At 43.7% G+C, this 23,304-nt stretch overlaps 5 protein-coding genes and 2 non-coding genes across 11 annotated transcripts; 1 reads left to right on the forward strand and 6 right to left on the reverse strand.

Moving 5' to 3' along the window:
• Positions 1–5,406: 5,406 nt before the first annotated feature.
• Positions 5,407–8,942, reverse strand: LOC112348269 (pentatricopeptide repeat-containing protein At2g33680-like). Its single transcript, XM_024680455.1, has 5 exons — positions 8,883–8,942; positions 6,549–8,800; positions 5,991–6,274; positions 5,735–5,806; positions 5,407–5,516 (listed from the first exon to the last, which is right to left on the reverse strand). The coding sequence occupies exons 1-5, from the start codon at positions 8,940–8,942 to the stop codon at positions 5,407–5,409; spliced, it is 2,778 nt and encodes a 925-aa protein (XP_024536223.1).
• Positions 5,714–5,786, reverse strand: TRNAR-CCU. Its single transcript has one exon. It is a non-coding gene; the product is annotated as a tRNA-Arg (tRNA).
• Positions 8,902–13,786, reverse strand: LOC9645459 (WASH complex subunit 4). 3 transcript variants are annotated; one of them, XM_024680472.1, is made up of 26 exons: positions 13,508–13,786; positions 13,118–13,458; positions 12,943–13,060; positions 12,760–12,883; positions 12,628–12,708; positions 12,355–12,574; positions 12,228–12,300; positions 12,119–12,169; positions 12,006–12,074; positions 11,901–11,957; positions 11,746–11,853; positions 11,627–11,699; positions 11,526–11,569; positions 11,385–11,474; positions 11,113–11,300; positions 10,959–11,058; positions 10,810–10,908; positions 10,621–10,764; positions 10,411–10,572; positions 10,142–10,363; positions 9,893–10,095; positions 9,684–9,843; positions 9,453–9,635; positions 9,216–9,407; positions 9,076–9,157; positions 8,902–9,014 (listed from the first exon to the last, which is right to left on the reverse strand). In XM_024680472.1, exons 1-26 carry the CDS (start codon positions 13,757–13,759, stop codon positions 9,007–9,009), a joined length of 3,444 nt encoding a protein of 1,147 aa, XP_024536240.1. In that variant the 5' UTR covers positions 13,760–13,786; the 3' UTR covers positions 8,902–9,006. The 3 variants fall into 3 exon arrangements, with proteins under 3 accessions (XP_024536240.1, XP_024536239.1, XP_024536241.1); XM_024680471.1 differs by having other exon boundaries at positions 12,119–12,175; XM_024680473.1 differs by lacking the exon at positions 13,508–13,786 and having other exon boundaries at positions 12,119–12,175; positions 12,943–13,050; positions 13,118–13,205.
• A 10-nt stretch (positions 13,787–13,796) lies between these two features.
• On the reverse strand, positions 13,797–17,769 carry LOC9645460 (putative acyl-activating enzyme 19). 3 transcript variants are annotated; one of them, XM_024680474.1, is made up of 16 exons: positions 17,171–17,769; positions 16,922–17,118; positions 16,670–16,867; positions 15,955–16,620; positions 15,370–15,902; positions 15,243–15,318; positions 15,098–15,184; positions 15,005–15,048; positions 14,849–14,957; positions 14,733–14,792; positions 14,601–14,682; positions 14,489–14,553; positions 14,378–14,437; positions 14,288–14,332; positions 14,132–14,235; positions 13,797–14,079 (listed from the first exon to the last, which is right to left on the reverse strand). In XM_024680474.1, the coding sequence occupies exons 1-16, from the start codon at positions 17,757–17,759 to the stop codon at positions 13,842–13,844; spliced, it is 3,153 nt and encodes a 1,050-aa protein (XP_024536242.1). In that variant the 5' UTR covers positions 17,760–17,769; the 3' UTR covers positions 13,797–13,841. The 3 variants fall into 3 exon arrangements, with proteins under 3 accessions (XP_024536242.1, XP_024536243.1, XP_024536244.1); XM_024680475.1 differs by having other exon boundaries at positions 16,922–17,098; positions 17,171–17,487; XM_024680476.1 differs by lacking the exons at positions 13,797–14,079; positions 14,132–14,235; positions 14,288–14,332; positions 14,378–14,437 and having other exon boundaries at positions 15,005–15,032.
• Positions 17,770–17,789: 20 nt separating this feature from the next.
• Positions 17,790–18,326, reverse strand: LOC9645461 (histone H3). Its single transcript, XM_002975741.2, has one exon. The coding sequence runs from the start codon at positions 18,261–18,263 to the stop codon at positions 17,853–17,855; it is 411 nt and encodes a 136-aa protein (XP_002975787.1). The 5' UTR covers positions 18,264–18,326; the 3' UTR covers positions 17,790–17,852.
• Positions 18,327–18,689: 363 nt separating this feature from the next.
• On the forward strand, positions 18,690–18,762 carry TRNAR-CCU. The gene has a single exon. It is a non-coding gene; the product is annotated as a tRNA-Arg (tRNA).
• Positions 18,763–18,978: 216 nt separating this feature from the next.
• Positions 18,979–22,133, reverse strand: LOC9645462 (glucose-1-phosphate adenylyltransferase large subunit 1). Its single transcript, XM_024680482.1, has 15 exons — positions 21,463–22,133; positions 21,271–21,399; positions 21,025–21,189; positions 20,853–20,945; positions 20,707–20,790; positions 20,576–20,631; positions 20,283–20,376; positions 20,089–20,201; positions 19,946–20,018; positions 19,810–19,890; positions 19,655–19,741; positions 19,491–19,595; positions 19,319–19,425; positions 19,193–19,253; positions 18,979–19,130 (listed from the first exon to the last, which is right to left on the reverse strand). Exons 1-15 carry the CDS (start codon positions 21,712–21,714, stop codon positions 19,029–19,031), a joined length of 1,602 nt encoding a protein of 533 aa, XP_024536250.1. The 5' UTR covers positions 21,715–22,133; the 3' UTR covers positions 18,979–19,028.
• Positions 22,134–23,304: the final 1,171 nt, after the last annotated feature.

Consider the following 23,304-nt stretch of genomic DNA (forward strand, 5'->3'; position numbering starts at 1 on the left):
GGATGAAAACCATATCAACTACATTTTGTATCAGAGGAGTGGTGAATTAGTTGTTTGGCATGGCACTAGTGGATCCTTCTTAAGCATGATTATAAATGGATCAATTAAGACTGTAGGAATTAGTTTATTGGTTCAAGTAGTCATTGCCATGCTCTCTCATAAAACTTTTCTTGGATTGGACTGAAGGCAATGCAAATGCAAGCTTGGTTTAGTCAAAGTTGAGTTCAAAAGAACAATTATTAGGGACGAAGGATCAAACATGTAAATCATGTCCAAATTCACAATTTAGCGTCATTCTATATTTATTAAGTTTCAAGCTTGTCAAAGACTAAGTTCTGGTACTAAAGGCGTGTCTATCTTTGTTTTGTGTCTAACTTGGGTTTAAATCTAAATTCCATACCATACTACTTGGTGGAATACTTATATCCTCATGTTATGCCACTAGTATGCTGAAATAGTGCCAAACTCCATTTAGCTTTGTTTTACATGCTTGTTTTGGCATTGGGATGCTGGATGTTCTAGAACTATTCTTATGTCTCTCCGTGCTCTTGTCCCTTTACTCCTTGGGTTGAACACTTAGGAGTCGCTTTATGCTCTCCTTCGCTCCTTGGCTGCAAACTTAAGATTTTGGAGCTATATCTTCTTAAGTGGCCTATGGCCCTAAAACTGGAGCTTTACTCCACTATGCTTGGGCACATGGTATATGATATATAGCACATGGAGGTTTAAGTTCTACTTTGTGGTTATCTTATGGTAAACTATCATAGGATAAAGGGTGAAAACCACATGTGCTACAGTCTTGTAAAGCATCTATAGATCAAGGTATCTACCATGGGATTATGGTATAGGTGGATGACTAGTGCCTCATATGGAATAGTTAATTTACACAATGAAAGAATTTGTAGATTTAGTGCGGAAATGAAAGTGTTGGTCCACTTGGTTTAGGGTTGCTACTCAATAGTCAATGAAAACATTGATATTTCTGAGAGTGTAGTGCATGTGATTATGAGATGAAATTAAAATATACCATCACCATGGATCTTTGGAAGTTTGAGGGATAAATGAAAATAAAATAATTATTAAGGGCTCTCTCTTCAAGTAATTGCCCCTTTTCCAATTAGCTTAAGGGGAAAGAGATAGAGTGTGCTACAAAATTGTTTAAATGAGTTTTTGAGATTGTTCTAGAGTGGGACTAAAGTGAAAAGCCAAAGTGTGTTTACATAATTAATAATTAGGGGGGTAGGGGGGAGCTTTTATGTGTAACTATCCTTATTCTCCATTTGGCTTGTACCTAAGCCTAAACCTCATACCATGCTAATTGATAGAGTACCCATCTCTTCATGTGTGGCCACTCGTATGTTGAAATAGTGTCAAAATTTATTTAGCTTTTTTTATGTGCCAATCTTGGTGTTGGGATGTTAAATGCTCTAAGATTGTTCCAATGTCCCTTATGTTCTTGTCCTTTGCTCCTTAGCTGTACATTTAGAAATTATTCTGTGCTCATGTTTCTTCAATCCATATATATATACTTAAGTGTTTGGCTTTGTCCATTCGTTTAGGGGCCCTGAGCTTTGCTCCATAGTTATTCTATGGTAAATCACTTTAGGGTAAAAGATGAAAATCATATGTGCTACATGCTCTAAGTAAGGCTTCTTTGGTGGATCAACTCAAGAATTCAACATTTTGGGTGATGGTGGCGTGTTTGACTTTGCTAACTAATGTGTTATAAATGTAACTGTGGGCATTGAATGTTATTTATCAATGAGTCCTTTCATCCTTACTGCCACCACAATAAGCTATTGGTACTACTGGTTCCCTTTATTAGTCCCTCTACTTCAAGTGTAGTAAATTGGTTTTAGCAGATGTACTCAGTCAGATAAACATACTAAGCATACTCAGCCTAACTTTTAGTTCTATTTTACTCTGTCTTACACTAACTTAAGCACTAATCCCTCAATATTACTATATGATAGTTTACTATTTTTATTACTATCATGCTCCAATGTGTTGGTTTCATATCAATTATATTAGTCATTTATGAAAAGTGTTTAGATATGTCAATTTAAGCATATCTATAGCATGTAAAGATTGCATTGAATATAATAGTGTTGTACCTATACCAAAATACATAATATAATATCATTTCATATTTAATAAGTTTTTAAGCTTGTTCCATAGACTAACTCTTGGGCCTAAGATGAAAGCCCAAAGTAAACTTTTATATAGGGTGGTGGCTATAAATATATAGGAGAGATAATTAGTAAGTTAGGCATGGTTGACCAACTTGAAATATTATTTGGCTCCTTGTTAGATATGTTTCTTTTTTACTTGATTTTAACTCTAGGAATATCTATATCCTCGCAATCAATATATTGAAATAGCATTAAACACCATTTAGCTCTATTTTGATTTTGGTGTTTGGATATATGCTAGTCTTGTCTCCCAAGGGCTTGAAATTCAAGTCTCACTCTATTGCTTTTAGCACACATGCTCAAGGGTTAGGTTCTACTTTATAGCTCCTATAATAATTTATTATAGGGTATAGAGTGAAAACCACATGTAGCACACGATATAAGAAAAATTCTTGGTTGTTAGAGGAATTGTAAATGCAAAGACTTTAGTGGCTATTCCAATAGTAGTGAAATTTTCTTAAGAAGTCTTCTACTGTAAACAAGAAACCACTAGTTGTCTATTATGGATGACTTTGAAGTTGTTTTCAATTTATATTTTTTCCCTCACTATGACATGGAGAATGCTTGTATGGAATTTTGATATTTTCAGTAATAAAAAATAACACTTAGGACTACATTGAAAGCTTATTTTCTTGATTAATTGTATTTCAATTAAAGATTCAAAGAATAAATTATACTTTATTGATGGCTTTTAAAGTGAGAGCATGAGGCAATACTTATATCATTTTCCTATGAAGCATTTGGAGGAGTTCTTTGATGTGGGTTGTTGATTTGAAAATGGTAAGCACAAATCTCATAAATATTTAAGGAGCCTTTCAATAAAGAATTATTATGATAATTGTTATAAACACAAGGATGGAAATAGATATCACAAATTGAAGCCTATAGTGGTTACTTTAGATACAAAATCATTGAAGAAGTATAAGTTCATTATTAAGAATTATAAGCAAGATTGTCATCATTGTAGTAAATTTAGACACTACAAGGTTGATTGTTCACAATTGAAGAACAAGTAACAAAGTAAGAAAAATAATTAATCTTTTAATAATGGTAAAGTTGTAAAATTTGCAGTGTGAGGATGATGAGAAGGACTATTCTAGTTTTTAAAAGCGGCTCTCGATTGTTTCTCATTAACTAAAAAGGTAGAGGATGAGGATATTTGTGAATCATTTTTAATGTTAAAGGGTATATTCTATGGTTTAGTGTAAGTTTTACTAAACAGTAGAAGTAATGATAACTTTGTTTTACAAAGTTTATTGAGGAGTATAACTTTGTGACATAAGGAATTCTTCTATACACAATGAAAGGTGCAATTACTTTTACACAATATTCAATGCTTGAGTAAAGAGGGTTAGTTGGCAATATCACACTTGTAGAGACTTTTTATCTAATAGAAATCCATTATGTGAAACTTATTTTAAGAATATTATAGTTGATAAAGGTGGATCCAGAGATAAAGTGGACCATTAAATATGTCTTACTATAGTTTAGTGGCATTAAGTATATATGGGGAGTTTAACCTCAAGTTATTATGTTCTCTACTACATCTTTGAAGCAGGTTTGTTATTGCGTGAAATGTCTTTTCAAGAGTTTCTCAGAGAGGGAGAGGGGGAGAGAGAGAGAGAGAGATCTTGTCAAGTCATATAAAGTTAGAATTATAAGTCATAATTATGGAATATATAATATAGTGATCACTTTCATATAGAGTGACTATACTAATTATTAGTTGTGTTAAATAGGGGTTAAACCACTAAATTTCTACTTAAGAAATAAATATTCTATCCATTGAGCTACATATGCATTAACAAATTATGCTAATCCATTCTAATCAATATAGTGTTGAAGAACAACATTTTCATTTATGTTCACTAGCAAAATCAATTCTTGGTAAGAAAGTAGCATAACTTGAGGTAAGTCAGAGTTATACTACTCAATTAACCATAAACACTTTGTATTCTCTATCTCTTGTATAGGTAATGATGGGAACTTTGGCTTGCAAATTTTTTATTATCAACAAAACTAACAAGATTTTGTTTCTCCTGTTTTCCACAATAAGGTGTGGTTTTGGGGGCAAATTTGCTGGGATCAAAACCATCCAACCATTTTTGAGGCTTCTGTGAGTTGGGGTTAAAGTCCTATAGAATTACATATGATAATTGAACAAGATATAGAGAGAGTGATGAGCTCTTTCTCATAGAAGAGGGCTAGTTATGGAAGAACAAAATTTGTAAATATTGTAATTTCAAGCAGCAAGTTCCTTCTTAACTTACTTTCAAGCTACTCAATTGCTTTGTAAATATACCAAGGAAGCAAGAATACAAAGACAACCTCAGTCAACACCTAAGATTTATGGGAACCTAACTGTGATGCAATTCATTTTAAGGTCACATAAATAGAGAGGTGCATTGTACTTAAGATTTGGAATATGTTAGGATCACTATATTTAAATATTATAGTCACATATAAAACATCTACAAAATTATATAATATTCATTATTGACTAGAGGTTTTTACTATATGAAAATATCTTATATTGAGGAGAAAAATAATAATCATTTTTCTGAAGTTTTTTATTTATCTAAGGATGCAAATATCATGAGTTGGATGACAAATAAAAAATGAAGAAAGATAAATACTCTAAGTATAAAATGTTAAAAACTCTACTTTTATAGGGTTTATTAAATAGTGTTTGATGCACAAAAATCTTAAATTTAAATATCTGAAACTCAGAAAAATATAAAAATAAATTTGAAATTACTTTATTATTTTTCATACAATGTTAAATTAAAACAATTTGTTGAATATTTTAAAATAACTGTATTTAAAAATATCAAAAAATTATTTTTTAATTTTAGTTTTAATCTGTTACGGAGAAATAAGTTATTAAGTCATGAATATAATAATTTAAGTAAGTATAGTTTTATTTTTATTTCTAACCTTTTCTAATAAAAACTTATGCAAGACTACTTAGGTGTGTAAATGTTATTATGGAATCATCCATTGTTTGACTTCTATATACATGTGGCTTTTCCAACCGGCAAAATGTGAATTTTAGTGGCAGTCATATTTTTAGTGAGAGATAGAGTTTTCTGATAGAATTTTCGGCATTTTGATTGCATGCAAGGTTGTGAGTTTCCCTTACAACAGCACCATTCACCACTTCTCACTGCCAAGAGCATAGAGTATCAGGCTTTGCAATTCAAGTGTTGGCTGTTTAATTTGTAGCTGGGTAGGGCTCCATTCTTGCTGAGCTCACGGTTATGGGGTTGGGGCGAGTGCTCTCCCTGTCCTTAATGCCATGCAATTTTCCACCACTTATCAACGCTAGAAAAAGTTTTTACAAACTCCCAGCTGAAAAAACACAGGAATCCACCAGTTTTGGCAAGAGCTCTTTGATGAGAGTTGTGCCCAAACTGCCATCCTTGCACACCAAAGTGATGTTATTGTCACAGGAACCTAAAAAGAAGATTTAATTGCCATTGCCAGGGATCATAAACCCGAGACCCGTGTTGTTTGTTACTCGCGCCAGACAGGGGTCGAACCTGTGACTTTCTGCTTAGGAAACAGACGCTCTATCCACTGAGCTACAGGCGCATTGACAAAGTTGTGAGGGGCTGGTAAACTCTAAGTCCACTATAGTCAATGTAGTGTTGAATGGCAACATTCTCATTTTAGTGTTAACGTGTCCAGCGAGAACTTCGCAAATCAATTATTCCTGGCAAGAAAACAACTTAATTTTGGACCTTTCTCCTCAAGCCAAAATAAATATGAATTCCATATCGATGGCTCTCTTATTACAGTGTTGGGGGCTACTACAACTCTCATCGTTTGGGGCATTTTCTTCCATGGATTTGTGAGTGGCGGCTCCTTCGGTGTTTTCCTCGACCCGGGATGCAACATCTCGGGGCCTCGGTTCGATCAAAAGGAGTGTGGCGAGTGTCACTCGTATCCAAGCTTGTTTGGCTACAGGTTTGATTGGGATGGCAAGCACGCCTTGCTCTTGTGGCCTGCTCCCACTTGCAACGCCTCTGACAAGCTCCACAAGACACGGTGGCCCCCCTCCTCTTGGTCGCCCTCTATACCTATCGTACAAAATCTTGTAGAGCAAGCACGTAATTATAGGGCTAAAGCTGTGTAGTTAAAGCAAAATATAAAATATGAGAAATAAAACTACTTTATAAAATAGAATTTAAAAGGTTAAGGATTTAAAATATGTAATAATACATCATGTTTATTTCATGTCAATATTTTAATTACCAACCTTTGAAAAGTGGGGAAGCTAACAACAAATGTGTGTGAAGTGGAAGATGCCTCCCATTTGTCTACAATACGTAAACACTGCATAACAAAGGACACATCGCAAGGCCATCTTCTGGAGCCACGCACTGCGCAGCCTCCACTCCCATGGCCAGGTTGCTGTGCGTTCTCGACGCACCAAGCAGCATCATCCAGCCCATGCTCTCCCTCTCCAGCCCCACAAACTGGATCACTTCTCTCGCCTCTGCCAGTCGCCCAGCCCGCGCCAGAAGATCAACCATGCACAGGTAGTGATCTTTGCTCGGCTCCACGGCGTAGTCCACAGCCATGGACACAAAGCTCGCCCAGCCTCTCTCCAGCGATCCCTCGTGACTGCACGCGTGTAGAACGCTCTGGAAGGTGACGGCGTCGGGAGAGACCCCGCACAGCTCCATCTCTCGGACGAGCTCGAGGGCTCTGGCGCTGTGGCCGTGGTGAGCAAACGCTGCCACCATCCCCGTCCACGAGAAAACGTCCCTGTTGTGGATCTTGGCGAAGCAGCTCCAAGCGTCTCGCAGGCTTCCACACCGGGCGTACAAGCTGAGTAGCGAGTTTTGCACGGCCACGTCCAGCTCCTCGGCCTTTCCCTCCAGGCTCGAGTGAATCTTCCTGCCTTCCAGTATGTTTCCGAGGCTCGAGCACGCACTCAGAACGCTCGTGTATGTGACGCTGTTGGGTTTGATCTCCTCGGAGAGCATCGTCTTGTAGAGCGCGAGAGCTTCTTCGCCACGGCCTGCTTGAGCGTATGACGCGATCATCGCGGTCCAGAAAACTACGTCTCGGCGTTCGTCCCTGCGGCTGCCAAACACCCTCTTCGCGGCTTCCAAGTTTCCACATGCGGCATACATGTTGAGCAGTGCTGTGTCCGTGACGACGTCCGTCTCAAATCCTTTCGTTGTGATCATAGCCTCGACTTTGCTGCCTGTTTCGATGTCCTTGATCTTCGAGCATGCCTTGAGAGCGTTGGCAAAGGTGACGTTGTTGGCCTCGACACCGGCTTCATGCATTCTCGCGTACAGCCTGAGAGCCTCGGTATCGCAGTCGTGATCGATATAGCCCACCATCATGAAGTTCCAAGGTATCACATCCTTCTTCCCCATCGCCTCGAAGACCTGGCAGGCGCTCTTCAAGCTTCGGCACTTGATATACAAGCTGAGAAGGGAGGTTTCCATTGTCATGTCGGTCTCAAGTCCACTGCTCACGATTCGAGAGTGAACCTTCTGCCCCTGGGCCAGGTCCTCCATAGCCGAGCAAGCGATGAGGACGTTGGTGTATGTCACAGCATTAGGCTCCACGTCCATAGCGTCGTATGCTTCGATAACTTGCTGGGGAGAACCACGCTCGGAGTAGGCCGAGAGCATAAAGTTCCAGCACAAAACGTCCCTCTTCTCGACACGATCGAACGCCTTCTTTGCATCTTCCAGGTTTCCGCACTTGACATACAATTGCACCAGAGCACTTCCCACCGCAACGTCGGTCTCAAGCCCCAAAGAAACTAGTCTTCCATGAACTTGTCTGCCCCGAATCACATCTCCACAGCCTGTGCATGCCCCTATAACTCCAACAAAAGTGACTGCGTTTGGCTCCACGGAGGTCTCTGACTCCATCAGCCTGTAGATCTCGATTGCCTCGCTGTGACGGCCGGACTGGTTGTACGCCGAAATCATAGTACTCCAGGAGATCACGTCCTTCCTCTCCAGCCGGTTGAAAACCTTTCTGGCTCCTTCTAAATCTCCACACTTCGCGTACACGTTGACGAGAGCGTTCTGGACTGGAACGTGTGACATATAACCGGATGCGAGGAGCCGCTGCTCCATAGCCCTGCAACCTGTAAGCGTCGAAGAACCCCTGGTGATGCTGGCATAAGTAGTGGCATTCGGCTTCACACCCTGTAAGTCCATCTCTCGGAGAAGCTTGTGTGACTGCCCGTTGTGAACAGATGCACCAGCCATTGCATTCCAAGTCACTATATCCTTCCGAGCCATGCTGTCGAAGACCGCTTTCGCATCTGCTGGACTACCACACTTGGCGTACATGTTGACAAGAGATGTCTGGAGAGATATGTCCCATTTGAACTCGCTGGCGGAGATGTAGGCGTGAACCTTCTTCCCGAATGGAAGCTCGTTCTGACAAGAGCACGCTCCCAGAACATGTAGACAGGTCACTGCGTTTGGACGGATTCCCTCACTTTCCATTCGTTCGAACAGCAAAAATGCCTCGTTGCGACGCCCATTCTGGGCATAGGCTCCAATCATCATACTCCACGAGTAAACGTTCTTCTGCTGCATGCCATCGAACACCTCGCGAGATTTCTGTGTGTTTCCAAACTTGCCATGTAGCTGAATGAGCCAGTTTCTGAAGTAAACGTTGTCTAAGTACCCGGTACCGGTAAACCTTGCATAAAGCACATCTAGCTCCCCTGAATCTTGGCACTGCTGCAAGAGTGTGAGACATTTTTGCTGTTGCTCTAACTTTCCACGATCAAACGGTGCCCCTGCTTTCGATTCGCGGAGAGTCCTCAACTTCCTGCAATGCATGAGATGCATTAGGTTAATGGAACTCAGACTGACAGACAATCAATAAAAACCTTGAAAGAAAACTCTTGCTCCCGTGAAAGTGAATTCAATGAGCTCTACCTCCATAAGAATTGCTGTAATCTTCTTCATCATCTGGAAACAGAGAAAGCAGAATAAGTTTCTCGTCACTGGCATTTCAAAGCAAACAAACCATTTCCATGTTCTGAGCTTCTTCCTTTGAGAGAGATGCCAGCTTCTGGCTCCAAGCTTGCAGCCCGTTCATGCCGCTGCCAGTGCTGTCCATGTCTAGGCTCTCCTCGAGGCGTGCTCTCTCAGCTACGAAATGCTGTCTGGCAGACTGAAACCAGTGCAGAGAATCGAATTGTTTGTCTTGGTCCAGAACCTGAAATCCAGTTTGATATTTGTAACTGTGTCAAAGATTACTAACCTTCAGAATATAGGCAATCCCAAGAGCAAATCCATCGTCGGTAAACGTTGCATTTACAGCATCTCTTCCGCGTTTATGAAGCTTCTCTTTTGACTGGAGTATTGCATCCGCCGCATTGATAGTCAGAGCAGGAACCAACAAGAAAAAATCTCGCAGATGTATGTTGTCATTGCCCTTAAGTTCCTGCTAGAGAACGTATGTATCATTCCACATAAACAAATATAGTGTTACCGAGAATATATTTGTAAGGATCGCGAAGTAATCAGTCTCGTTGACTGATAGGTTTTGGCTCTCTAAAGCCTTATCCAGTATCAGACCGGCATCAATGCCAGCTTTGGGCAAGAAAAATGTCTTGGCTGCTTCCTCAAATCCTTTAGTCATCGGCAGAGACCTGCCAAAAACAAAGGAAGTTATATTTCCATTGGACTACATTCTCTTACCCGCAAGCAGTAGTGCAATAATTCAATCCCCCTAGGCGAACCATCCTGACAAAGCCGAGCGCGTTTCCCATCTCCGCAATGAGACGTCGAAACTGGTCTAGAAAGCTGAATCCATCATCAGTAACTCCAAGTTTTCTGATATCTTTGTTCAGTTTCTCAGCTCTTTCCACTGGGTAGCCGCTGTCGGCTTGCAGTTTCTTTTCCTGAAATAAATAACATCTAGTTATTGAGCTTTGGAAAGCATCTTACCTTATAGAATCGTTGTTCCTTCACCATTCGAGACTTGATGTGATCATCAAATAAGAATTGTGAGAAAACCAGGAACTTCTGAGCGAGAAACTGATACGCGAAGTTCACAGTGGTGCTCATAATTCCAATGCCATGAGTCCGGATTGAATTTGCAGCGTGCTTCACGTTGACCGTGTTCAGATTTTTCCTGTTTCGTGCATTTGAAGGTCTCTCAACAAATACCTGTAGGAAGTTGTGAAATGCTAGGCTCGTTTTGAATCAAGGTCTACCTGAGTGTTGAGGTTGTAGGTATAACACGCTACGAATATATGTATGTTGCGCATTATTTCCAATACGTCCACCCCTTGCTCTAAAGTTTGACCAGGAAGATGAATTGCATCCAACGAAAGCCCATATTTAAGCTCCGCGATATTTTTCATTTCATTGTATGTCTGAAAAAACCAGGGCTGTAAATCAACCACTGAAAGTTGTAACAATACCTTCCAGTTGTGCAGCGCAACGGCCGCATGGTCATAAAATGCTGCATTCAGGTAGACTTCAACCCGAGACTTAATGTGAATGAACGAAGAGAGGAGGCGTAAAGGTTTGATTTTTAGAAACCAGGAGGGATCCCGAACTCCTGTCTGAAAGACATATAAGGAAGAGACAATTTTGTGCAGGAAACACACCTTTGTAGGATTTACATTCACTGCTCCTTTTAAATGAGCCGAGTGTACATGTAGCCTCAAATCCGTCTCTATATCGTGACAGATGGGTTCTACCACCTCCTGTTAAGCAAAACAGTGAGTTAGTATAAAAAGAGCATTCTCTCAATTACTGTAAGTAGGCAATCCCGTATCGACTTCTCGTACAATGAGGCATCAGCACATCCACACTGGAGTAGCTTGGCTCCGTCCAAAAATGCAGACACCAAGTACCTAATATGAAAAGCATGCCAAGTGAAGAAATGAATTCAAAAGTTGAAATCTTACTGCAAATGTCTGGCTTCGCCGGCTTGTGAATAAACCATAGCAAAGCAGGTTGCCATCATCTCTTTGTTCCAAAATAAGAAGCTACAGTCTGTGGCCATTTGAATTAAGCTTCCTCGATTCAAAGTCAGCTCTATGAGAGCAATATAGTCTTCAATTTCCTTGATACGCTCCTCCTGTAACTTGGTTTGCTGTTTAAAAGAACGAAAAGAAAAAGAAAAGAAGAGGAAGGGGGTCATCACAATGCATAATTTCAAATAACCTTCTGGAATTACCAAGCAAGTCACTACATCGAAGGCAAGGCGAAATGTAAACAATCCTTGAACTGTTGGTAAAAAATCCAGTGCTTTCATTGTAATATTCAGCTGTTTAAAATGATGCAGATTAGTCACGAGTTAGAATTGCAAAGCACTTACTGCACATAATGCATCCATGAGCTTAAGTTCTGGTTCCCTTGTTTCTTCATGCCAAAAAACACATTAGATTGGCCAGAAAACCACAGGTTAAGGTAACTTACTGCTCGGCGAACGGTTAAACATGTTTCCATTAGAAGTTTTTAGTTTTGAATTTAGATCCTCTGCCAGCCAAGACTGCAGCAAATTATCACGAGGAACAGAATTTATTTTGTTTATGTACCTTAAACTGCAATAGACGTTCCCTGACGACAGACATAAGATGGCCCACTATCTGGCCAACACTCAGCGCAACCTCCTGCCTCAGTTTGTTGAACATGTACTCAATTGCCTGAGAAATAAAACGCATTAAGTTTGAAGACATCCCCAAATGCTTACTTTGAGTAGTTCCATTCCGTAACGCAATTGTCTCACTTGCTCCTTGCTTATCGGCACCTTGAATACAATATCTAAGAACTTTGTAACCACAGCCTTTAAACGTACCTCGAGAAGAACATGCAGATCGATTGCAGATCTTAGAAACTTTTGAAGCTTGTTTGCAAGCAGAATCCCCTGTAAAACCTTCAGGCATCAGAGGAAACCTCTTGGTAACGTACCAGGGTTGCTTGTTGCAAATGCCTATCCAGTAGAGACTGACTAGAAAGATTCTGCGCCTACCTTAAAAGTAAAACGTCAGATCGGAGACGACGACGAGAGGTCACTTACAGGTGATGAAGCTGCCAACGTGCTAAATGAAACCAGCCAATCACAGATTGAACGATGTGTTTCATGAGAATCTCTAGAACGAATGTGCATATTAGAAATTCAAATATCAGTAGAACGAAAGCCTTACTTGATCAGAGCTTCGTCCAAACGGGTAAGGTAGCTACGCTTCAAGATCGCAGCATCCCTTCGCACGTCCCTGAACAAGGTTGAGGCGCGAAACCAAGACGGAGAGTGTGCACTTAAAAACTCGATCGAGAGAAACCTCACGTTTGAGACCGGATGCAGTACGGGAAAATTTGCAGCTAGTTTCGAGATCATTTTCAGCGTCTTCTTGTCACTAGCTTCTCCTGGTAGAGACAAATACTATCAAGGAGATGAAAAAGGAGTTCCTACAGCATACCACTGATCCATGAATAGAGCACAAAAACTCCCAAAAGCCCCACGAGCTTCTCACGGTCGTCAGGTTGCTCCTTGGAGGTTTCTAAAACAAAAGTTCCATTAGGACCATCTACACTCGTAGAAAAGCTCGTACCGATGGCATTTAAGACTTTGACAATGGCCGTCCTTAAGCCGAAGGATACCTCTTCAAGAAACAAAGCATTGTCTTTGAGTTCTTCCTTTTCTAATTGCAGAGAAAAATCCTCGTGTATGCATCTCTGGGCCACAAACATATTAGTTCTACTCATCATCACTGCCAAAACGCAAAAACAAAAACCTGAAAGAGGCCGGTCACGAGCAGATCGTCCATCTCACTCACAGCACGATGGAGAGACTCGATCTGATTAGCTTCCACGTCGAAAGAATCTGGTTCAGCTCTCACAGACTGCAACATTCTAAGAAAGTTATTAGATAGAAATCTCACATTGCGAGCAAAGAACACACATACATACCTTGTAAACAGGGACAGGGAATGGCCAATAGCTCCATTATGCGAAACAATCTCGTCCAGTATCATCAAAATTCCAAGACCTTCGCCGAGGGAGCTGATCGCTGTGTGGAAGTGCACACTCGAGAGAGTCGAGAACGTTTGCTTCTTTCTCGAGAGTGGAGAGTAGAGTGCTTGCAACTGGCGAAAGAGATTCCCCAGCAACCCTCTCAATCCCACGATCGAAGTTTTAAGCTCGTGGAAGAATCCATACCACCTTGCGAATGCCAGTTGGACGCTTCCCTCGAGAGAAGCCTTGTCAGAATCGCCAAATACGAGCAGCCGGGGATAGATCTTTTCCAGCGCCTGCAAAATTTCGATCAATATCGGAGCTCTGGGACCAGATTTTGCCTACCTCTCGCCTAAATCGCGAGATTTCCACGCAATCGAAGGCCAGCGGCATGAGAACCTTGTTGACAGTGGCATTGTCGCTGACGATCATCTTTGGAAGCGAAACCCCAGATTCGCAAAGAGTGAGCGCCAAACCAATAGGATCCGCATTGCAAGGAGAGGCGGCTCCTCCCAGCTTCCAGACCTGATCCCTCCACTCATCCACAAAGCGCCGCAATCGCTCCTGCTGCTCGTAGGCAATGGCGCCATCCTCCATAGCCGAAACTTAAAACCCTAGCCAACGAATATCCGTGTGATTTAAAACTTTTCATCCTTGCAAGAAAGAATATTCACGAGAATCATTTGCCACCTTGCATGGAAAGAGAGTAGAAGTTATTGTCTCGACATCCAACGAATATTTGTCCTCCAAGAACCATGGGTGTTGAAAATACGTCCCCGGGCAGCTTAAATTTTCCTATCACAGCAACACAGCCAGGAACTTGTGATTTGGGCTCGCCCAAGGAATGGTCGCATGAAACCATCGCTGGAGCTTTGAGAACGTAGAGATTTCCAGAGGTAGTACACACGCACAAAAGCCTGGACGAAGAGAACCAAGAGCGTGTTATTAGACAGCATTTCTTTGTTTCACCTGTAAGCGTTGTCTTCCTCGACTAGTTGAATGGCTTCATCGATCCACGGTCCGGCTACTATTGGTTCTTCCAGGCAGATTTTCCATAGAAGCTTGCCAGAAATCTGTCACACAAATCCGTGAGAAACAATGCAATGGACTATCCCTTCGTTTTACCTGGCAGTATGAGTAAACATGCCCGTCCCGAGAACATACGAGAACCTGACAGCAAGAAACTTAGGAGTGGCCAAAAACAGTCCAATTTACTTGGTGAAAGATTGCCGAGGAGGTGTATACACCAGAGAACACTGGACCAAGTGTGTTCACCTGGAAGTTGGAACGGGAGGCTTGAAAGGTGAAACAAAATTATGAGCAAACCTTCCAAGCAATGTCACCAGTAGAAGAAAACGCGGTTACAGAACCATCAACAGCAGCAACGAGAACTGCAAAAGTGTGTAAGTGAGGAACAGGAGCACAAGCGAGTCAATACCGTTTCCGGTGGAAGAATCTACGTTGGGGGACGCAAAAATAGGTGCCCCTACATCGCGTTCCCAGGATAAACCATAGTTTGGCTGAAACATCGTAGAGATAGGCCAGTCAGCCTACAAAGCTATTAGAATACCTGCGTGCAAATGAGATACAGCCGACCACCAGTTGTAGCAATGTAGACATTCTTCCGCAACTACAAGGAAAAACATTAATCTCTGGCTGAACAATAGGAAACGCCAATCGACTTACTGCATCAGTTGCTGGAGATCCAAAAATGCTCCCATGACACAAATACCTCCATATGCACGTACGAGAAATAGGATCCAGAACATACACAATATGGTCATGCGAACCACACCTGCAGGAAACTCTCAGAGTCTCATACGCTGCTTAATGGCAGCTTACCAGATGTATCCTTCCCAAGTATCAACAACTGGTTGGCATTTTACCTGCGACGTAAATTTGATGCGAAACTAAAGTTCCCAGAATAAACATTACCTCGCCATCTGTTTGAAATCTCCACATGACCCTTCCGTCGTCTGGATCCAGAAAATACACAAAGCCATCGTAACAGCCAACAACAACCTGGAATGTTCACGTTAATTAAGAGATGGAAAGTAAAAGAAGGAAAACTAGTCTGAACCTGTGAAAAGTCGCCTGTCACAGCAGCTGTAGACTCGACCCGACCTCCCAGACTTGTCTCCCATATTTGTTCCCCACTGCATTAGTTCGACGTTAGATGAAAACCACGTAAAAGGTCCTAAAGGTACCTGATAGCATCGATACAGAAAAACTTCCAAGCATGAGAGCCAATGTAGAGCCGATAGCCTGAAGTTGTAGTCAACAATAAAGGCGACGCATCAACACAAGCGTGCAAGCATTTCCCCCATGTAACTTGAATTTCCCGAGAGCCTGAAGTACCAAGGTTGCATTTTGTTGTTACTACCTGGTTATACTGGTTGTGTCGAACGAAAACGGAGGGCGTAGGTACCGAAATATGACGAGGCCAAGATGGACGAGGCGAAACATAAGTATGAACAGTCTTGAGTCTCTTTGGGCCGTAGCAAGAGCAGGTTACTTCTTCACGGCTACCGCCTCTTCTTACCTCAACCTTGTCATCATCCACACGTTGAGCACTCTGCATGGCGTCATAAAGTTCGAGAGCCGTCCGGAACTTGAAGAGCAGACGCATGTCAATACCGAGTAAGTGAGCGGCATGGGCTGCAGAAACCGACGTTCCTCCGGACAAGAAAAAATCGTCTGAAGGAGAAATGCTGTCAGAAAGTAACACTTCTGAAAAACTCTGCAGGTCCACGAAAAACAGTTGGAACATGGAAAATAAGAATTCTATTTACCTGTATGACCCTTTGAACAGATTCCGAAGCAAATGATTGTAATTTTCCATGAGAAGCAACGGTGTTACTCAGCTTCTGAATGGCGGAATAGTCAACCTTTCCAGAGCTCGTCAGTGGGAAGGCATCGACGAAAATATAACGCTCGGGAACCATATACGACGGGAGTCTTTTCGTCAGCCATTCCCTGAGGTTATCCTCTTTATGATTGTCGTCGTTTGCCTTCAAGATGACACAAGCTGCTAGTTGGATGTCATCGCTTGCAAGACGAAGAGGGTACACGGCTGATTTCTTTACCTGCTGATTTTCCTCTAGACACCTTTCGACTTCTTCAGGTTCCACTCGTTGGCCGTGGACTTGAAAAAGCCTGTCCGTCCGCCCGACCAAAATGATGTCTCCGTTTTCTAATCTCCTTGCCAAATCTCCGGTTCTGAAAGCCTTTTTCTTTTCGGACTCGAAAAATCGGAGAGAAGTGCCGCTTTCATCGTTCCAGTATCCGTGCGAAACACCTGCACCACTGATACACAATTCTCCGAAGTTGACATCGGCTCCATCGACTGGTTGGATATGAATGAAGCAACCTGTAATAGGCGTCCCAATAGGAACATTCGTTTCGCTAAACATATCGCTCAACTCGTTGCAGTCGAAACAAGAGCAGTCACCAGACACCTGAAAAAGTAAATTTGCTTAGCATCCCAAGAGTGTAGAAGTGTTTTACCTCTGTGCTGCCATACAGGTTTAAAACCCGTATCCATGGTAGACTCTTGCGAAGTTCAAGCACCAGCCTGTATGACAGTGCCTCTCCGCTTGATACGAGAAGACACAGCCTCATACTTCCAGAGCTAGAAGCTTGAAAAGCAGGCAAAAGTGCGCGTAGCAACGATGGAACGGCAACCAGTCTTGTCACGCTGAAAGCCTGCAAGCTTTAAAACAACAATTAAAAGGATAAGAAACGAAAACTCACACGCACTTGCAAATAGTTTAGCAGTCCAAGAGGATTTCGCTTGATATCCCGCTCGCAAGGAATGACGAGTGACGCCCCGGCAAAGAGCGGACCAAGAGACTCCGTCAAGTGATCGATGAAACCAATCGCAGTCTTAAACAAGCCAACGTCCGATGAAGAATGCGGATATGAGTCCTCCATCCACTGAAGACGATTGAGCAATCCTAGTTAGAACAGAAACTTTAAAAATCCGGACTACTGCGCAAACAAGCTTACCAGTATCAGTGCCGCACACGCCTTTGGGCTTTCCCGTGGATCCAGACGTGTACATGATGTAAGAAAATGGTGGTCTAGAGCACGGCCAAGTAGTGCTCTTCGTCCTCTCCTCCACCTCCAGTTTTCCCAGATCACCAATGCGAAGCTCACGACAAGGTAGACTCTGTGAAACTTCACTGAAATGGTTCTGGTAGTCATCCGGCAACCATGGCGACTGATCGCATCCTACTATCAACGAAGCCTTCGAATCTACCATGACCTCGGTAATCCTCGAAAGTGGCCACGAAGAATCGAGAGGTACAAACACCGCTGCTGCCTTGTTCACGGCCAGAATCGCCACCAGATACTCGGCCGATCGAGGAATCATCACTCCAACAGTGCTCACGCCTGAATCAGGGTCCTTGGAGCCAGCGGCATCGAGAGCGCTTGCAATCTGGCGACTATAACACTTGACAGAGCTCCAAATCTCCCAGAATGTGTAGCGCCGATCAATACCACCATCACCCCCGGCGTGGATTACACAAACCTGGCCTGGAAATCTCGCCGCCACGGCGCGGAAGGAATGCGCCAAAGAAGAGCCCTCCTCCATGACTGCTAAACCCTAAAGAATGACTCGATAGATAGAAGATATATATTTACTTGAAATGCTAGAACAAGAGTTAAGATCTTATCATCGACCACATCACGCCCTCTCGCCTCTGATCCGGCGAGCAAGCTGGATGTCCTTGGGCATAATCGTCACCCTCTTGGCGTGGATCGCGCAAAGATTGGTGTCCTCAAACAGACCAACGAGATACGCCTCGGCCGCCTCTTGGAGCGCCATCACCGCCGAGCTCTGGAACCGAAGATCCGTCTTGAAATCCTGCGCGATCTCCCTCACCAGCCGCTGGAATGGCAGCTTCCGGATGAGCAGCTCCGTGCTCTTCTGGTACTTCCGGATCTCGCGAAGCGCGACGGTGCCCGGACGATACCTGTGGGGCTTCTTCACGCCTCCGGTCGCTGGCGCCGACTTCCTGGCGGCCTTGGTGGCAAGCTGCTTGCGCGGAGCCTTGCCACCGGTAGATTTGCGAGCAGTCTGCTTGGTGCGCGCCATCCCACTTCCTGATCTATCTGCTAACACTCTCCAATCGATTCCAAATAGCAAGGAGCGAGCGAAGAACCCTAGCTGGAAGCGGCTGAGCGCGGCAAATTTAAATGCGGAGCTTGGGCGGGAGGATCGTCGTCCAACGGCCCAGATTGTCGATCCGCGTCCTTGCATTTGATTGGTTTTCTTAAAATATGCTATCCATAAATGATGGGAACTATAGTAGGCTTCGACATTGTTATAAGAGATCTCGGGCTACTACAATTCTCATCGTTATGGTTATGGAATTTATATGTTGGCTGGAGGAGGAAGGTCCAAATTTAGCTTTGTTGTTTTGAATCGTCCAGGAATTGATTCGCTAGGAGAGGTTCCAGTCAACAGTACATTGACTAGAGTGGACTAAGAGTTGACCGGGCCAGTACGACTTCGTGAAATGCGCCTGTAGCTCAGTGGATAGAGCGTCTGTTTCCTAAGCAGAAAGTCACAGGTTCGACCCCTGTCTGGCGCGAGTAACAGACAACTCCTTATGGTTCACAGCAATCTAAATTTCTCTGTTTCGTTACAAAATGAAAAAGAAGATATAGATATATGCCAAAGACCATGTGTTTGTTTTTGTTTTCTTTCATTTATAAGAAAGAAAGAAGAGTTAATAGTTACACATTATGCCATACCGGATTTCTGGACATGGTAGTAGAGCAGGTAAGTAACTAGACCCAGCATCCACTCCGTAGATATTTACAAAAATTGCTTTGTTTCTGTTACATTTCTAGGAGATTATATCACAGTTCCATCCTTTACTATCGAGTTCTTCACGACAACAGTGATTCCAGAACGTATGTAGATTCCTTCGGATGGTCTCTCAGCCTCTTGCACACCCTGGTTGACCCACAGTGGTTGATGAGAGCTCATGAAAAAGGAATCGAGAAAAACAAACTTACATCTGTGTTTGTGATAATGACATGGCTGCCGATCCTTGCGTTCTTATCAACCAAGCAGTTCCTGAGATCGAGAAAAAGGCATTATTTAGCTTCAGTGACTATAATAACTTGTCATCCATGATTTACCTCATTGTTGTGTGCTCGCCCACACCAAGTGGAACTTTGCCCTGTGCTCTCAGTGCAGCAATCTCGGCCTCAGTTTCATAGGAATCAGCTCCCATTATGATGGTATCCTGTTTCAAAAAATTTAAGCAGTTCTACCTTTACCACTGTCTTGGGTATGATGGAAAGGACAAACCTTAAGCTCTACACCAGACTCTAGCCTGGAACGGACGCCAATGAGTGAATGCTCCACACTGCAGGACTTTAGAAAGCAGCCGTGCGATACGATAGAATCTATAATCTGCACCGGCGACAAATCATGGTCAAGAATTTTTCTTCATGAGGCAGCCCGACTCTTACCCTGCATTTCTCCATCTTTGTTGGAGGCAAAAACCGCGGAGATGTGAAAATGGGATTGGAAGCATCGTAAAAGCTGAACTTTGGTGGCTGCAAAGAGATTTTTTTTTTGTATGAGTAAGTGTTTAACTGCGAAGTTCCAACTCCAAAGGCATTACCTGAGCAGTGAGAGCGAGATTAGCGTCAAAAAACGACTTAATAGTTCCAATGTCTTCCCAGTAGTCATTGAAGAGATACGCCTGCAATATCAAGTTTTAGGCGTAGAATGCAAGACAAAGCACACAAACTTCCCACCTGAACATTGTACTCGCTCGCTGCAGCGGGAATGATCTCCGAGCCAAAGTCATTAGAGGTAGGATACCGCCATCTAACAATGATTTAACAAACCGGAAAAAAATAGGTAAAATAAACCAATAAATTTGGAAGACTGATATCACCTGAGGAGTTTGAGGAGTACGTCTTTGCGAAACACGTAAATTCCCATGGATGCAATGTATGGCATCTTTTTCGCCTCCTCCCGTGAAAGACCCAACGCAGTTGTGTCAACTTGCTGTTGAACACGAAAAGAAAAAAAGTAAAAAGCACTTTCATGAGAAAGTGAAACAACTGAACCTCTTTCTGAAAAGCTTACCATTGCTTTCAGATCCATGCCTTTGGGCTTCTCGCTAAACGAGATGATCCGGCCCCTCGCGTCAGTCTTAACGAGCCCGAAATCCGATGCCCGGCTAAACAAAAAAATGAAAAAAAGAAAACAAGAAACGAATCGTCAAGTGCTCAGCAGAATGCCAGAAACAATTGAATAAAGTACGACAAAGATACTGTGAGAAACGACACCAAGTGTTCGCCGGAGCGGGCCACAGCTGTCCCCGCTAGCATTTTAACCTCTAGTGGTTCACTTGCATGGGAATTCTAAAAGGTGCTCACCTCTCGTCCACAGGAACACATGAGATGGTGATGTCTGCACCAGAGTCCTTGTGCTTCTGCGGGAGCAACGCCAGCCACCATACGACTGACATAAGTCACACGCCACACAAACTGCGCGCAAGAAAACATACCTGGACAAAGTCCATGTAGTCCATGCGGTAGAGGTGATCACCGGAGAGAACAAGCACGTAGTCGACGTCCTTGTTTCTCACATCCTTGTCATACAAAACGAAACCTCAGCATACGAGCCCAACACCTTGGAAATGGTAAAGAGTACCTCGAAAAGCCAAGTGAACTGCCTTACGGCGTCTGCGGTCCCTTGAAACCAATTCATACCAGACTCCCCTGGGGTTTGCGTTGCTGCCAGTACCTACATCAATCACACGCACAAAGATCTGAGACCAAACACTCCGTATAACAGATATTTCTAGCTCTTTCATTTCCTCCACCTCAACAAAGCCATCCCCAGCATTGATGAAGTTGTAGGTGCGAGCGAGGTGGCGGTTGAGCGACGCCGAGTTGAACTGCGTGAGTACGAAAACTCGGTTGATCCCGCTGTTGATGCAGTTGCTCATTGGAACATCGATCAAGCGGTAGCCACCGCCAATTGGCACCTTGAGGAACAAAGTGTGTGACGAGGAGTTAATACACACACGAGAAAGGAGAGGAAGAAAAGGTGTAGCTCTCGATCATACCGCAGGCTTTGCCCTTTGCTTTGTGAGGGGAAACAATCGCGTTCCAACGCCGCCTCCCAGGATGATGGAGACGACCGACTTGGGATCCACGCGCGGGGTCTCAAACACCGAGAATGGTAGCTCGACTTGCTGGAAATCAATCAAACAAGAGGAATCGATGCTTCCATAGGAGAAGAGGCTATACAAACTCACCTTTGCTTCGCGCGGGGGATAATCCACTAGAACAGCGGACGACAGAGCGGCATTCCCTCCTTTCTGGGCCGCCTGGCATTTGGCGATCCTCGGCTTGGATTTCTCGGGGATCTTCTTGAGATGGAGAGCTGCCCCGAATAAATCGCGCTTGGCGAGCGACGAGCTGGCTGATTTGCAGGCATGCAGGTAGTCTTTCCTGCCCCCCGCACTGACCGATCCCATTGGACTGGAAGAAATCGCGGCGTTGGCCATGGATGATCTCCTCGAGCGAAATATCGATCAAGAACCCCCTGGCACGTTCCTCTGTTCCTCGCGAAGATCGAGACAAATAGCGCTCGCGTTGTCACCTCCTCACGGGCTGGGATGTCTGTAACACGAGGAAGGAAAAAAGAAAGCCGGGAGCCGCTCGCTGCTTGACACACAAGGCGCTACAGGACGAGATCACCGACACACCCTGCGCCTGGCACGCCGATCAATCCCTAAGCGAGAAAATATTTCGCTTTCGATCAGCAGCGGCATTGATCCATCGCTGGATCGCAAAGGATTTCTAGCGAATCGAGGAGGGGGGGAGAGAAGCCGGCTCTCGATCGATCGAGGAGTCGAAAATGGGGAGAGCGTTTGCTAGAAATCGTATAAGTAACACTGGCGCTCACCGCCAAAACGCAAGAAAAACAAAAAACCTAGCGCTCGTTCGTGATACGTCGCGGGTTCACATCCCACGCACATTTCTTCCACTTGCGAGAACATTCGGTGGCATATGCTGTCCCCGTTGTACGCGATTGGACGTACTTTCACTAGTTGGTAGGGGTTTTTCAGTCACATTTCCTTGATATTTTCCATGGAATCTCACAATGTGTGGTCTCTAAGCCCTAACCAATTGTGGCGCAACACTGTCACCCTCATCCCGTGCGTGTGGGCCTCTCTTTTTTGCCCTAGAACACTGCTAAATGAAAAAGAGAGCTACCTTTCAAACAAATTACATTTTCAACCCCGTTTTACTTCCCGGTGGACGATGCCTATTGGTCGCGATTTGCCATCTTGTTGGTTGTTGTCATGCTTGGATTTGATCACGAGGACCTATAGATAATAATATTGTTTACTCAAACAACCTTAATACGTGATCTCATCTCGCAATCACACAATGAGAATAGTTTATATTATGGCCTTTAGCGCAGGGATCGCTTTCAGGATCATATGAATTCACGTCGGATCCACGCCAGGTGTCGCAATACGATTGAATAGCATACTTTTCGTGCCTGCAATACAGTATTATACGTAAGATCTTTCCTGAAGAAGCATCGGGCCTCGCAGCACGTTCTGCATGGAGTTTCTTTTCTTGCCACCTTTTTCCCTCTAGCTCACGGGCGTGCACGGGCGACGTGGCAACACCTTCGCCGACCACGTGTCTGGGCAATCCATTGACGTGGACGCTGCCAACTGTCAGACGGTTTGCTAGATTGCTGGTCCCACCCGAAAGAGACATACAGGCCTATGATTCGCCCCCCTGAGATCCACATTCTCTAGCCGCGAAGATTCGAGCATTGGAAAGAATATACACCACAATATCTGGGTATATTCGAATGATTATTGAATCTTCTAATATTCCCCAACGGGATCGCGCCAAGTGGCGTAGCCCTAGCCGTCCGTTTTGGTATAAAAGGGCGGCGACCCATGCGTACGACTGTACGTCATTGCTAAAACGAGTTGCTATGAAGCTCCCCTGGAATTTTGAGTGGCCCGGCTAGGTTTTCCAGGAGAGCGCGCAGGCATTTCGATCGATCGATCGATCGATCTCACCGGCGATTGGCGCACACGCGTTGGATCGAATTGATCGTCGTGGCG

This window comes from Selaginella moellendorffii, unplaced genomic scaffold (genome assembly GCF_000143415.4).
Source record: "Selaginella moellendorffii unplaced genomic scaffold, v1.0 SELMOscaffold_28, whole genome shotgun sequence".
In the NCBI taxonomy this organism is placed as follows: Eukaryota; Viridiplantae; Streptophyta; class Lycopodiopsida; order Selaginellales; family Selaginellaceae; genus Selaginella; species Selaginella moellendorffii.

Bases quoted from the DNA above. Each gene is read 5' to 3' on its own strand.
- LOC112348269 (XM_024680455.1), bottom strand. From the start codon at position 8,942: ATGTCTCACACTCTTGCAGCAGTGCCAAGATTCAGGGGAGCTAGATGT. The intron at 8,801-8,882 runs GTTTACCGGTAC...GGAAACACACAG, and splicing joins CTAGATGTGCTTTATGCAAG to AAATCTCGCGAGGTGTTCGA. The intron at 5,807-5,990 runs GTAATAAGAGAG...AGAGTTTACCAG, and splicing joins TTGTAGTAGCCCCCAACACT to CCCCTCACAACTTTGTCAAT.
- LOC9645459 (XM_024680471.1), bottom strand. From the start codon at position 13,759: ATGGAGGATGGCGCCATTGCCTACGAGCAGCAGGAGCGATTGCGGCGC. The intron at 12,301-12,354 runs GTAAGGCTTTCG...CATTCGTTCTAG, and splicing joins TTGGACGAAGCTCTGATCAA to AGATTCTCATGAAACACATC. The intron at 10,765-10,809 runs GTGTGTTTCCTG...TATGTCTTTCAG, and splicing joins TGAATGTAAATCCTACAAAG to ACAGGAGTTCGGGATCCCTC.
- LOC9645460 (XM_024680474.1), bottom strand. From the start codon at position 17,759: ATGGAGGAGGGCTCTTCTTTGGCGCATTCCTTCCGCGCCGTGGCGGCG. The intron at 15,903-15,954 runs GTAAATAGAATT...GTGGACCTGCAG, and splicing joins CTGTTCAAAGGGTCATACAG to AGTTTTTCAGAAGTGTTACT. The intron at 14,683-14,732 runs GTATTCTAATAG...ACGATGTTTCAG, and splicing joins TGTATCTCATTTGCACGCAG to CCAAACTATGGTTTATCCTG.
- LOC9645461 (XM_002975741.2), bottom strand. From the start codon at position 18,263: ATGGCGCGCACCAAGCAGACTGCTCGCAAATCTACCGGTGGCAAGGCT.
- LOC9645462 (XM_024680482.1), bottom strand. From the start codon at position 21,714: ATGGCCAACGCCGCGATTTCTTCCAGTCCAATGGGATCGGTCAGTGCG. The intron at 21,400-21,462 runs GTGAGTTTGTAT...ATTGATTTCCAG, and splicing joins ATCCCCCGCGCGAAGCAAAG to CAAGTCGAGCTACCATTCTC. The intron at 19,891-19,945 runs GTGGGAAGTTTG...TTGATATTGCAG, and splicing joins CGAGCGAGTACAATGTTCAG to GCGTATCTCTTCAATGACTA.